This window comes from Salmo salar, chromosome 16 (assembly GCF_965601325.2).
Source record: "Salmo salar chromosome 16, fSalSal1, whole genome shotgun sequence".
Lineage (NCBI taxonomy): Eukaryota > Metazoa > Chordata > Actinopteri > Salmoniformes > Salmonidae > Salmo > Salmo salar.
The window spans coordinates 59,960,508-59,975,000 of NC_138306.1; the positions used below are offsets into that span (position 1 = coordinate 59,960,508).

General features: G+C 49.2%; 1 protein-coding gene across 1 annotated transcript in view; it reads right to left on the bottom strand.

Annotated features, from left to right (window-relative positions):
* gabrb3 (gamma-aminobutyric acid type A receptor subunit beta3) overlaps window positions 1-14,493 on the bottom strand; it is a 54,744-nt gene that overhangs the window by 15,267 nt on the left and 24,984 nt on the right. The window contains exons 6-7 of the mRNA XM_045697503.2: window positions 9,241-9,378; window positions 3,178-3,330 (exon numbers count right to left, since the gene is read on the bottom strand). Of these exons, the coding sequence (XP_045553459.1) occupies window positions 3,178-3,330; window positions 9,241-9,378 (291 nt within the window). The remainder of the gene's footprint in view (window positions 1-3,177; window positions 3,331-9,240; window positions 9,379-14,493) is intronic.

Here is a 14,493-nt window from a genome sequence, read left to right on the forward strand (position 1 = left end):
TGAAATGCATACTTACAAGACCTTAACCAACAATGCGGTACAGAGTAAATGTGCGGGAGCACCGATTAGTTGAGGTAATTGAGGTAATATGTACATGTGGGTAAAGTTATTAAAGTGGCTTACGCATAGCTAATAACAGAGAGTAGGAGCAGTGTAAAAGGGGGGGGGGCAATGCAGTAGTCTTATGGCTTGTGGGTAGAAGCTGTTTAGAAGCCTCTTGGACCTAGACTTGGCGCTCCGGTACCGCTTGCCGTGCGGTAGCAGAGAGAACAGCCTATGACTGGGGTGGCTGTAGTTTTTGAAAATCTTTAGGGCCTTCCCCTGACACCACCTGGTATAGAGGTCCTGGATGGCAGGAAGCTTGGCCCCAGTGATGCACTGGGCCGTACACACTACCCTGTGTACTGATGGCACTCTGTAGTGCCTTGCGGTCGGAGGCCGAGCAGTTGCCGTACCAGGCGGTGATGCAACCAGTCAGGATGCTCTCGATGGTGCACCTGTAGAACCTTTTGAGGATCTGAGGACCCATGCCAAAACTTTTCAGTCTCTTGAGGGGGAATAGGTTTTGTCGTGCCCTCTTCACGACTGTCTTGGTGTGCTTGGTCCACGATAGTTTGTTGTTGATGTGGACACCAAGGAACTTGAAGCTCTCAACCTGCTCCACTACAGCCCTGTCGATGAGAATGGGGGCGTGCTCGGTCCTCCTTTTCCTGTAGTCCACAATCATCTCCTTAGTCTTGATCACGTTGAGGGAGAGGTTGTTGTCCTGGCAACACACGGCCAGTTCTCTGACCTCCTCCTCAAGATGGGTCACTCAACTGAAACTGCTCGTCTGTGTCATGGAGGCTCTCCGCACTGCCAAAGCTGACTCTCTTTCCTCTGTTCTCATCCTCCTAGACCCAGCCGCTGCCTTCGACCCCGTGAACCATCAGATCCTCCTCTCCACCTTCTCAGGGCTGGGTGTCTCAGACTCTACACACTATTGGATTGCATCCTACTTGGCAGGCCGCTCCTACCAGGTGACATGGAGAGGATCTGTATCTGAACCACGTAGTCTCACTACTGGTGTCCCCCAGGGCTCGGTTCTAGGCCCTCTCCTCTTCTCTCTATGTTACATCTGCTCCTGCCATGGCCTCTACTGCTCATCCTGTGTCTCCTTGACCTGCCGCCACTCCCTCAGTACTCTCTCTCTCTCTCTCTCTCTCTCTCTCTCTGTCTGTCTGTGTGATTGTGTGGCTGGAGTCAGAGCAGATCCCCACCAGCTGCAACCTGTTCCGTAATCAAGACCTCTACAAATACTCAGTCCTGCCACTTCCACCCTGCCAGATCGTAATCTCTGCTCAGTCAGTCTACGTTTCTAGCCGTTTATTACTATTTAGATCCTGTTGTGCCTGTTTTCCTTGCCTGACACGATTTTCCTCTCCGCTACAGTTCCGCCCCCTCTGACTCTGGTCCCCGTCTCCAGTCCCATGCCTCTTCATCCTGCTACTCTGCCCTGGATTCCCCACTCTACCGCTCCCCTGGATTCCCCACTCTACCCCACTCTACCGCTCCCTTGGATTCCCCACTCTACCGCTCCCTTGGATTCCCCACTCTACTGCTCCCTTGGATTCCCCACTCTACTTCTCCCTGGATTCCCCACTCTACTTCTCCCCTGGATTCCCCACTCTACCGCTCCCCTGGATTCCCCACTCTACCCCACTCTACCGCTCCCTTGGATTCCCCACTCTACCGCTCCCTTAGATTCCCCACTCTACTGCTCCCTTGGATTCCCCACTCTACTTCTCCCCTGGATTCCCCACTCTACTTCTCCCCTGGATTCCCCACTCTACTGCTCCCCGGGATTCCCCACTCTACTGCTCCCTTGGATTCCCCACTCTACTGCTCCCCTGGATTCCCCACTCTATTGCTCCCCTGGATTCCCCACTCTACCGCTCCCCTGGATTCCCCACTCTACCGCTCCCCTGGATTCCCCACTCTACTGCTCCCCTTGGATTCCCCACTCTACCGCTCCCTTGGATTCCCCACTCTACTGCTCCCCTGGATTCCCCACTCTACTGCTCCCCTGGATTCCCCACTCTACTGCTCCCTTGGATTCCCCACTCTCCTGCTCCCCTGGATTCCCCTTTCGGACCTGCTTTCCCCTGTCCCAAACCCTCTCACTCCAGCCTCAGCCTCCGCACCTGCTTCCCCCCCCGAGCTTCCCCTGGTTTACACCCCATCTTCCCCCCTGTGTTTCAATAAATACCTTGGTTACTACATCCCAGTCTCCTCGTCTGAGTCTGCTCTTGGGTTTCCCTGTTCCACTCTGCGTAACACTCTATAGACCAAGTCACTGGTCATATCCTCACATGGTCTCTCCTATCACTGCTATGAGGATGGACCTCTCTTCTTCTCTCTATAGACCAAGTCACTCAGCTCTGTCATATCCTCACATGGTCTCTCCTATATTTGCTATACAGATGACACTCAACTACTTTTCTCCTTCCTCCCCTCTGACTCCCAGGTGGTCCACCACGTCAAGGTCAATATCGACAAGACAGAGCTGCTCTTCCTCCCCCGGGGAAGGCCTGCCCGTTCAAAGACCTTTCCATCACAGTTGACAAGTCCACAGTGTTGTCCTCCCAGAGTGCAAAGAACCTGGCATGACCCTGGACAACACCCTGTCGTTCTCTACAAACATCAAAGCAGTGACTCACACCTGCAGGTTCATGCTCTACTCGCTGTTGTCTGGGCTCCCAGCTTGTGCCATTAAACCCCTGCAATTTATCCAAAACGCTGCAACCCACTTGGTTTTCAACCTTCCTAAGTTCTCCCATGTCACCCCACTCCTCCAGACACTCCACTGGCTTCCAGTCAAAACTCACATCCACTACCAGACCATGGTGCTTACCTACGGAGCAGAAAGAGGAAATGGCCCTCCCTACCTTTAGGCTATGATCAAACTCTATACCCCATCCCGAGCTCTCCGTTCTGGTGGAACCAGGTTCCCCCTGAAGGTAGGACAGCAGAGTCCCTGGCCATGTACCCAAAACACCTGAAACCTCTTCAAAGAGTATCTTAAATAACACGACAGCAAAATCCCCCCTCGCACTCTGTGTCCCACTGCACGTGGTCTCTCTCTCTCTCTCTCTCTCCCCCCCCCCCCAGATCAGAGGTCAGTTTTAAAGGCAGTACCTAAAGCCACTCTGGCAGCGGAGGCGTCGTAGTTGATCCAGAAGGAGACCCAGGACAGGATGGTGATCAGGATAGAGGGCATGTACGTCTGCAGGATGAAGTAGCCGATGTTCCTCTTTAGCTTGAAGCTCAGAGACAGACGTGGGTAGGCACCTGTAAGGGGAAAACAATACTGCGTCTTATTTCAAGACAGACATAGAGAATGGACTGGACTGGACTGGACTAGACTAGACTAGACTAGACTAGACTGGACTGGACTAGACTAGACTAGACTAGACTGGACTGGACTAGACTAGACTGGACTGGACTGGACTGGACTAGACTAGACTAGACTAGACTAGACTAGACTAGACTGGACTGGACTGGACTGGACTGGACTAGACTGGACTGGACTGGACTGGACTAGACTGGACTGGACTAGAGACAGTCTTGGGTAGGCACCTGTCTATAGGAACGCAACAAAGTTAAAGTGGGAGAAGATGGGAAAAAAAGTGACAGTACCGCTGCTTAGCTCAAACGGCACAAACACAGTGATGGGCCCATCTTACGTCGTGGCTTGTTTCACGTTCCCATAGCAACGGCAGCATAGGTGTCGTAAACCATGGTAACAACCAAAGCCTGGACCAAACTCCAAATGATTTGTTCGCAACTTGTAATTTCTCAGTATAATAATAAACGTTTATGCTTTATGCTTACAGTTTTTCCTCAATCGCGTACAATCATTTTCTGGAACAATCGATTTTTAAAACAGAGTAAGAACTCTCCGGCCTTTTGCTAAACAGTCGATGCATTTTCAAAATGTAGTTGCCTTCTCAAAACATAAATATGTTAATCAAAACTATATTATACCGTCAAAATTGCAAAAACTTTCATCAAATACTCAGAGTAGACAGTAGCCTATAGCTTCAGTAATAGAGTAGACAGTAGGCTATAGCTTCAGTAATAGAATAGACAGTAGGCTATAGCTTCAGTAATACTCAGAATAGACAGTAGCCTATAGCTTCAGTAATAGAATAGACAGTAGGCTATAGCTTCAGTAATAGAGTAGACAGCAGGCTATAGCTTCAGTAATACTGAGAATAGACAGTAGGCTATAGCTTCAGTAATATAATAGACAGTAGCCTATAGCTTCAGTAATAGAGTAGACAGTAGGCTATAGCTTCAGTAATAGAATAGACAGTAGGCTATAGCTTCAGTAATACTCAGAATAGACAGTAGGATATAGCTTCAGTAATATAATAGACAGTAGGCTATAGCTTCAGTAATAGAATAGACAGCAGGCTACAGCTTCAGTAATACTCAGAATAGACAGTAGGCTATAGCTTCAGTAATAGAGTAGGCAGTAGGCTACAGCTTCAGTAATACTCAGAATAGACAGTAGGCTATAGCTTCAGTAATAGAATAGACAGTAGGCTATAGCTTCAGTAATAGAGTAGACAGCAGGCTATAGCTTCAGTAATAGAGTAGACAGTAGGCTATAGCTTCAGTAATAGAATAGACAGTAGGCTATAGCTTCAGTAATAGAGTAGGCAGTAGGCTATAGCTTCAGTAATAGAATAGACAGTAGACTAGGTAGACTAGAGGTGTGCTAGCCAGCCGCGACGCGGCGCCAGACTTACTCAACACACCTAGTCATCATTAACCCACTGCCAGATAGCCATCCGTTACCGACTAGCAGCGCTGTAGTTACTAATACTTCACAACGGAACGATTTGACTAGTGCAGTGTTACCTAGCTAGCTACCTAGTTGTCTTTGTCATAGCTTGATAATTGTTAATTGATAATTGTTAGCTAGCCAGCCATCGAGGTTAGCTAGCCAGCTATTTCCGTCCCCCGCGACGCCATTTTTCCTAACCTAGCCAACTATTACCGACGAGCAGCATTGTTGAAACTAAATACACTACAAGGAACGTCTTGATTAGTGTTATGTTAGCTAGCTAGCTACAAAGTTGCTTTGTATCATGACAAGGTGTAGTACTGAAACTACCGAGGTTACCTAGCCAGCTACACGTTCAAAGTCAACAACGCAGCCACTGCTAGCTAGCCTACTCCACCAGCCAGCAGTACTGTATCATTTTAGTCAATAACATTTTTGCAACGTAAGCTTAACTTCCTGAACATTCGAGACGTGTAGTCCACTTGTCACTCCAATCTCATTTGCATTAGCGTAGCCTCTTCTGTAGCTTGTCTACTATGTGTCTGCCTATCCCTGTTCTCTCTCCTCTGCACAGGCCATACAAACGCTCCACACCGCGTGGCCGCTGCCACTCTAACCTGGTGGTCCCAGCGCGCACGACCCACGTGGAGTTCCAGGTCTCCGGCAGCCTCTGGAACTGCCGGTCTGCGGCCAACAAGGCTGAGTTCATCTCAGCCTATGCTACCCTCCAGTCCCTAGACTTCCTGGCGCTGACGGAAACATGGATCACCACAGATAACACTGCTACTCCTACTGCGCTCTCCTCGTCTGACTACGTGTTCTCGCATACCCCTAGAGCATCGAGCCAGCGGGGTGGTGGCACTGGAATCCTCATCTCTCCCAAGTGGACATTCTCTCTTTCTCCCCTGACCCATCTGTCTATCTCCTCATTTGAATTCCATGCTGTCACAGTTACCAGCCCTTTCAAGCTTAACATCCTTATCATTTATCGCCCTCCAGGTTCCCTTGGAGAGTACATCAATGAGCTTGACGCCTTGATAAGTTCCTTTCCTGAGGATGGCTCACCTCTCACAGTTCTGGGTGACTTTAACCTCCCCACGTCTACCTTCGACTCATTCCTCTCTGCCTCCTTCTTTCCACTCCTCTCCTCTTTCGACCTCACCCTCTCACCTTCCCCCCCTACTCACAAGGCAGGCAATACGCTTGACCTCATCTTTACTAGATGCTGTTCTTCCACTAATCTCATTGCAACTCCCCTCCAAGTCTCCGACCACTACCTTGTATCCTTTTCCCTCTCGCTCTCATCCAACACTTCTCACTCTCCCCCTACTCGGATGGTATTGCGCCGTCCCAACCTTCGCTCTCTCTCTCCCGCTACTCTCTCCTCTTCCATCCTATCATCTCTTCCCTCTGCTCAAACCTTCTCCAACCTATCTCCTGATTCTGCCTCCTCAACCCTCCTCTCCTCCCTCTCTGCATCCTTTGATTTCCTCTGTCCCCTATCCTCCAGGCCGGCTCGGTCCTCCCCTCCTGCTCCGTGGCTCGACGACTCACTGCGAGCTCACAGAACAGGGCTCCGGGCAGCCGAGCGGAAATGGAGGAAAACTCGCCTCCCTGCGGACCTGGCATCCTTTCACTCCCTCCTCTCTACATTTTCCTCTTCTGTCTCTGCTGCTAAAGCCACTTTCTACCACTCTAAACTCCAAGCATCTGCCTCTAACCCTAGGAAGCTCTTTGCTACCTTCTCCTCCCTCCTGAATCCTCCTCCCCCTCCCCCCCCCCCTCCTCCCTCTCTGCGGATGACTTCGTCAACCATTTTGAAAAGAAGGTTGACGACATCCGATCCTCGTTTGCTAAGTCAAACGACACTGCTGGTCCTGCTCACACTGCCCTACCCTGTGCTTTGACCTCTTTCTCCCCTCTCTCTCCAGATGAAATCTCGCGTCTTGTGACGGCCGGCCGCCCAACAACCTGCCCACTTGACCCTATCCCCTCCTCTCTTCTCCAGACCATTTCCGGAGACCTTCTCCCCTACCTCACCTCGCTCATCAACGCATCCTTGACCGCTGGCTATGTCCCTTCCGTCTTCAAGAGAGCGAGAGTTGCACCCCTTCTGAAAAAACCTACACTCGATCCCTCCGATGTCAACAACTACAGGCCAGTATCCCTTCTTTCCTTTCTCTCCAAAACTCTTGAACGCGCCGTGCTTGGCCAGCTCTCTTGCTATCTCTCTCAGAATGACCTTCTTGATCCTAATCAGTCAGGTTTCAAGACTGGGCATTCAACTGAGACTGCTCTTCTCTGTGTCACGGAGGCTCTCCGCACTGCTAAAGCTAACTCTCTCTCCTCTGCTCTCATCCTTCTAGACCTATCTGCTGCCTTTGATACCGTGAACCATCAGATCCTCCTCTCCACCCTCTCCGAGCTGGGCATCTCCGGCACCGCGCACGCTTGGATTGCGTCCTACCTGACAGGTCGCTCCTACCAGGTGGCGTGGCGAGAATCTGTCTCCGCACCACGTGCTCTCACCACTGGTGTCCCCCAGGGCTCTGTTCTTGGCCCACTCCTATTCTCGCTATACACCAAGTCACTTGGCTCTGTCATATCCTCACATGGTCTCTCATATCATTGCTATGCAGATGACACACAATTAATCTTCTCCTTTCCCCCTTCTGACAACCAGGTGGCGAATCGCATCTCTGCATGTCTGGCAGACATATCAGTGTGGATGACGGATCACCACCTCAAGCTGAACCTCGGCAAGACGGAGCTGCTCTTCCTCCCGGGGAAGGACTGCCCGTTCCATGATCTCGCCATCACGGTTGACAACTCCCTTGTGTCCTCCTCCCAGAGTGCTAAGAGCCTTGGCGTGACCCTGGACAACACCCTGTCGTTCTCCACCAACATCAAGGCGGTGACCCGATCCTGTAGGTTCATGCTCTACAACATTCGCAGAGTACGACCCTGCCTCACACAGGAAGCGGCGCAGGTCCTAATCCAGGCACTTGTCATCTCCCGTCTGGATTACTGCAACTCGCTGTTGGCTGGGCTCCCTGCCTGTGCCATTAAACCCCTACAACTCATCCAGAACGCCGCAGCCCGTCTGGTGTTCAACCTTCCCAAGTTCTCTCACGTCACCCCGCTCCTCCGCTCTCTCCACTGGCTTCCAGTCGAAGCTCGCATCCGCTACAAGACCATGGTGCTTGCCTACGGAGCTGTGAGGGGAACGGCACCTCCGTACCTTCAGGCTCTGATCAGGCCCTACACCCAAACAAGGGCACTCCGTTCATCCACCTCTGGCCTGCTCGCCTCCCTACCTCTGAGGAAGCACAGTTCCCGCTCAGCCCAGTCAAAACTGTTCGCTGCTCTGGCACCCCAATGGTGGAACAAGCTCCCTCACGACGCCAGGACAGCGGAGTCAATCACCACCTTCCGGAGACACCTGAAACCCCACCTCTTCAAGGAATACCTGGGATAGGATAAAGTAATCCTTCTAACCCCCCCCTTAAAAGATTTAGATGCACTATTGTAAAGTGGTTGTTCCACTGGATATTATAGGTGAATGCACCAATTTGTAAGTCGCTCTGGATAAGAGCGTCTGCTAAATGACTAAAATGTAAATGTAAATGTACTATAGCTTCAGTAATAGAGTAGACAGTAGACTATAGCTTCAGTAATAGAATAGACAGCAGGCTATAGCTTCAGTAATAGAGTAGACAGTAGACTATAGCTTCAGTAATAGAGTAGACAGTAGACTTTAGCTTCAGTAATAGAATAGACAGTAGGCTATAGCTTCAGTAATAGAATAGACAGTAGGCTATAGCTTCAGTAATACTCAGAATAGACAGTAGGCTATAGCTTCAGTAATAGAATAGACAGCAGGCTATAGCTTCAGTAATAGAATAGACAGTAGGCTATAGCTTCAGTAATACTCAGAATAGACAGTAGGCTATAGCTTCAGTAATAGAATAGACAGTAGGCTATAGCTTCAGTAATACTCAGAATAGACAGTAGGCTATAGCTTCAGTAATAGAATAGACAGCAGGCTATAGCTTCAGTAATAGAATAGACAGCAGGCTATAGCTTCAGTAATACTCAGAATAGACAGTAGGCTATTGTTTGTCTAACAAACAACAGAAACATTTATCAAAGGGTGTTGGTCTGGTTTCTCTAACAAACAACATATGAATCACAAAAGACTGCGCCAATTCCTTTGACAATGATACCAAACATGGGGGCTGTATAATATGATCATGATAAGTGTTACAGTAACTTTCACAAAACTCCCAGGTTTCCCAGAAATCCTAGTTGGAGGAATGTAGATTCCCTCCTGATTCGGGGAATCGTCAAACCTACATTTGTGGAAAAGCAACCCTAATCATGGCACATCATGGCTGTTACTGTACCTGTGGAAAAGACCACATTTCTGGAAACCAGTTTGTAGTCCATGATGGAGAACTGCGGTAGCTCGATGCGGGTCACTCCTGTCACAGCATTCTCCCCTCCTTTCCAGTAGAACTCTATGTCATCTGTGGTATAGCCATCTGTAACACAGAAACACACAGGCACGTAACGCAGAAACACACAGGCATGAAACACAGAAACACACAGCCATCCGTAACACAGAAACACACAGGCATGAAACACAGAAACACACAGGCACGTAACGCAGAAACACACAGGCACGTAACGTAGAAACACACAGGCACGTAACGCAGAAACACACAGGCACGTAACGCAGAAACACACAGGCACGCGCATGCGCAGTACTTCGTTCATTATTCAACATAATTGAATGTGAGTCTGACGAGAAATAATGTATTGTAGTTTTATCCCCGCTATCGAATGCAGTGAACTACTAAATAAAGTAAAATATAGGTTACGTAACCCAAGCCAACACACAAAAGCGCTAGCTTCGTCATTCATTAAGATGAATTAATCTGTAAACTATGTCATTAGCATTCAGGCTAAGTGACATTTGTGGCTCGTGATGACAGAGTATGATGAAGTCCTGTGAATCACAGAGAGAGCAGAGGCTCATGGGTAATAGATAGTTACATGAGGATGATGTCTAGCTGACAACGTGTTTGTGTCCCCAATGGCACCCTATTCCAGGTCAAAAGTAGTGCACTATATAGGGGAATAGGGTTCTGGTCTAAAGTAGTGCACTATATAGGGAATAGGGCTCTGGTCTATAGTAGTGCACTATATAGGGAATAGGGCTCTGGTCTAAAGTAGTGCACTATATAGGGAATAGGGCTCTGGTCTAAAGTAGTGCACTATATAGGGAATAGGGCTCTGGTCTAAAGTAGTGCACTATATAGGGAATAGGGCTCTGGTCTATAGTAGTGCACTATATATGGGAATAGGGCTCTGGTCTAAAGTAGTGCACTATATAGGGAATAGGGCTCTGGTCTATAGTAGTGCACTATATAGGGAATAGGGCTCTGGTCTAAAGTTGTGCACAATATAGGGAATAGGGCTCTGGTCTAAAGTAGTGCACTATATAGGGAATAGGGCTCTGGTCTAAAGTAGTGCACTATATAGGGAATAGGGCTCTGGTCTATAGTAGTGCACTATATAGGGAATAGAGCTCTGGTCTAAAGTAGTGCACTACATAGGAAATAGGGTGCCATTTTAGGCACAGCCTGACAGTGTTTCCAGTCTCATTGGTAGGCAGACCAACAGAAACGCTGTTTATGGCTGTTCATTAGTTACCTTCAGCAGTTTTAATGGGAGACGTGTACTGATGAATTAGGAGACATCATGGATCAGAGTGGAGTTAGGAGACATCATGGATCAGAGTGGAGTTAGGAGACATCACGGATCAGAGTGGAGTTAGGAGACATCACGGATCAGAGTGGAGTTAGGAGACATCACGGATCAGAGTGGAGTTAGTTAGGAGACATCATGGATCAGAGTGGAGTTAGGAGACATCATGGATCAGAGTGGAGTTAGTTAGGAGACATCATGGATCAGAGTGGAGTTAGTTAGGAGACATCATGGATCAGAGTGGAGTTAGTTAGGAGACATCATGGATTAGAGTGGAGTTAGTTAGGAGACATCATGGATCAGAGTGGAGTTAGTTAGGAGACATCATGGATCAGAGTGGAGTTAGGAGACATCATGGATCAGAGTGGAGTTAGGAGACATCATGGATCAGAGTGGAGTTAGGAGACATCATGGATCAGAGTGGAGTTAGGAGACATCATGGATCAGAGTGGAGTTAGTTAGGAGACATCATGGATCAGAGTGGAGTTAGGAGACATCATGGATCAGAGTGGAGTTAGGAGACATCATGGATCAGAGTGGAGTTAGGAGACATCATGGATCAGAGTGGAGTTAGTTAGGAGACATCATGGATCAGAGTGGAGTTAGGAGACATCATGGATCAGAGTGGAGTTAGTTAGGAGACATCATGGATCAGAGTGGAGTTAGGAGACATCATGGATCAGAGTGGAGTTAGTTAGGAGACATCATGGATCAGAGAACAGAGTGGAGTTAGGAGACATCATGGATCAGAGTGGAGTTAGGAGACATCATGGATCAGAGTGGAGTTAGTTAGGAGACATCATGGATCAGAGTGGAGTTAGGAGACATCATGGATCAGAGTGGAGTTAGGAGACATCATGGATCAGAGTGGAGTTAGGAGACATCATGGATCAGATATCAGAGTCCACTCCCTCTCTCTCGATCTCTCTCTTGATCTGTCTTTGCCAAACTTCTTATATGATGGTTCCCTCTTTAGAGGAATCTCTATCACCACCTGGTATGGCAACTGCACCGCCCGCAACCTCAGGGCTCTCCAGAGGGTGGTGCGGTCTGCCCAACGCATCACAGGGGGCAAACTACCTGCCCTTCAGGACACCTACAGCACTGGATGTCACAGGAAGGACAAAAAGATCATCAAGGACCTCAGCCACCGAGAAAAGGCCTGTTCATCCCGCTATCATCCAGAAGGCGAGGTCAGTACAGGTGCATCAAAGCTGGGACCGAGAGACTGGAAAAACACCTTCTATTAAATAGCCATCAAATCAAATTATATTTGTCACATGCGCCGAATACAACAAGCGTAGACCTTACCGTGAAATGCTTACTTACACACCCTTAACCAACAGTGCAGTTCAAGAGTTAAGAAAATATTTACAAAATAAACTAAAGTGAAAAAAAATTATACAAAAATGAGTAACACAAGAAATGTACATCACAATAACAAGGCTATATACAGGTGGTATCGGTACCGAGTCAACGTGTGGGGATACAGGTTAGTCCAGGTCATTTGTAAAGTGACTATGAATAGATAATAAACAGCGAGTAGTAACATAGAAATAGGCTATGTAGAACAAAAATACCTCTGACATGTTGAATGAGAAATAACGTTGACTCTATTAAGGGAATATCTATTTGCAACATTCAAGAATGCAAATTGGACAAAGGGGGGGGGGGGGGCAATGTGTTAATAGTTTGGGTGGCCTTTAGCCTTTAGTTTGATGCTGATGTTGCCTGTACTCCATGGCTTCTGGTTGGGAAATGTACGTACAGTCACTGTGGGGACGACGTCGTCAATGCACTTATTGATGAAGCCGGTGACTGGCATGCCATTGGATGAATACCGGAACATATTCCAGTCTGTGCTAGAAAAACAGTCCTGTAGCGTAGCATCCGCGTCATCTGATCACTTCCATATTGAGCGAGTCACTACTTCCTGCTTTAGATTTTGCTTGTACGCAGAAATCAGGAGGATAGAATTATGGTCAGATTTGCCAAATAGAGGGCGAGGGAGAGCTTTGTATGCGTCTCTGTGTGTGGAGTAAAGGTGGTTGCACATGCTGGTAGAAATGAGGTAAAATGGATTTAAGTTTGCCTGCATTAAATTCCCCGGCCACTAGGAGTGATTCTGGATGAGCATTTTATTGTTTGCTTATTGCCTTATAGAGCTGGTTGGTGCGGTCTCAGTGCCAGCATCGGTTTGTGGCGGTAAATAGACGGCTAGGAATAATATAGATCAGAACTCTCTTGGTAGATAGTGTGGTCTACAGCTTATCATGAGGTACTCTACCTCAGGCGAGCAATACCTCGAGACTTCTTTAAAATTAGACATCGCGCACCAGCAGTTATTGACAAATAGACACACACACCCGCCCCTCGTCTTACCAGACGTAGCTGCTCTGTCCTGCCGACGCACCGATAAGCCAGCCAGCTCTATATCATCCGTCTCGTCGTTCAGCCACGTCTCGGTGAAACACAAGATATTACAATTTGTATTGTCCCGTTGGTAGGATAGTCTTAATCGTAGATCGTCCAGTTTGTTTTTCAATGATTGCACGTTGGCCAATAATACAGAGGGTAGCGGTGGTGGTTTACCTACTCGTTGGCAAATTCTTACAAGGCACCCCGCCCTCCTCCCCCTTTTTCACCGTCTTTTCCTCACGCTGATGACGGGGATTTGGGCCTTGTCTTGACAAAGCAGTATATCCTTCGCCTCGGACTCATTAAAGAAAATATCCAGTTCGAGGTGAATAATCGCTGTTCTGATGTCCAGAAGCTCTTTTAGGTCATAAGAGACGGAAGCATCAACATTATGTACAAAATAAGTTACAAACAATACGAAAAAACAAAATAGCACAGTTGGTTAGGAGTCCGTAAAACGGCAGCCATTCCCTCCGGCGCCGTCATACCGTCACCAGCCGGCCTCCACCCAGTAACCTGCCCTGAACTTAGTTACCGTCACCAGCCGGCCTCCACCCAGTAACCTGCCCTGAACTTAGTCACCAGCCGGCCTCCACCCAGTACCCTGCCCTGAACTTAGTCACCAGCCGGCCTCCACCCAGTACCCTGCCCTGAACTTAGTCACCAGCCGGCCTCCACCCAGTACCCTGCCCTGAACTTAGTCACCAGCCGGCCTCCACCCAGTACCCTGCCCTGAACTTAGTCACCGTCACCAGCCGGCCTCCACCCAGTACCCTGCCCTGAACTTAGTCACCAGCCGGCCTCCACCCAGTATCCTGCCCTGAACTTAGTCAACAGCCGGCCTCCACCCAGTACCCTGCCCTGAACTTAGTCACTAGCCGGCCTCCACCCAGTACCCCGCCCTGAACTTAGTCACCAGCCGGCCTCCACCCAGTACCCTGCCCTGAACTTAGTCACTAGCCGGCCTCCACCCAGTACCCCGCCCTGAACTTAGTCACTAGCCGGCCTCCACCCAGTAACCTGCCCTGAACTTAGTCACCAGCCGGCCTCCACCCAGTAACCTGCCCTGAACTTAGTCACCAGCCGGCCTCCACCCAGTACCCCGCCCTGAACTTAGTCACCAGCCGGCCTCCACCCAGTACCCTGCCCTGAACTTAGTCACCAGCCGGCCTCCACCCAGTACCCCGCCCTGAACTTAGTCACCAGCCGGCCTCCACCCAGTACCCTGCCCTGAACTTAGTCACCAGCCGGCCTCCACCCAGTACCCTGCCCTGAACTTAGTCACCAGCCGGCCTCCACCCAGTAACCTGCCCTGAACTTAGTCACCAGCCGGCCTCCACCCAGTAACCTGCCCTGAACTTAGTTACCGTCACCAGCCGGCCTCCACCCAGTACCCTGCACTGAACTTAGTCACCAGCCGGCCTCCACCCAGTAACCTGCCCTGAACTTAGTTACCGTCACTAGCCGGC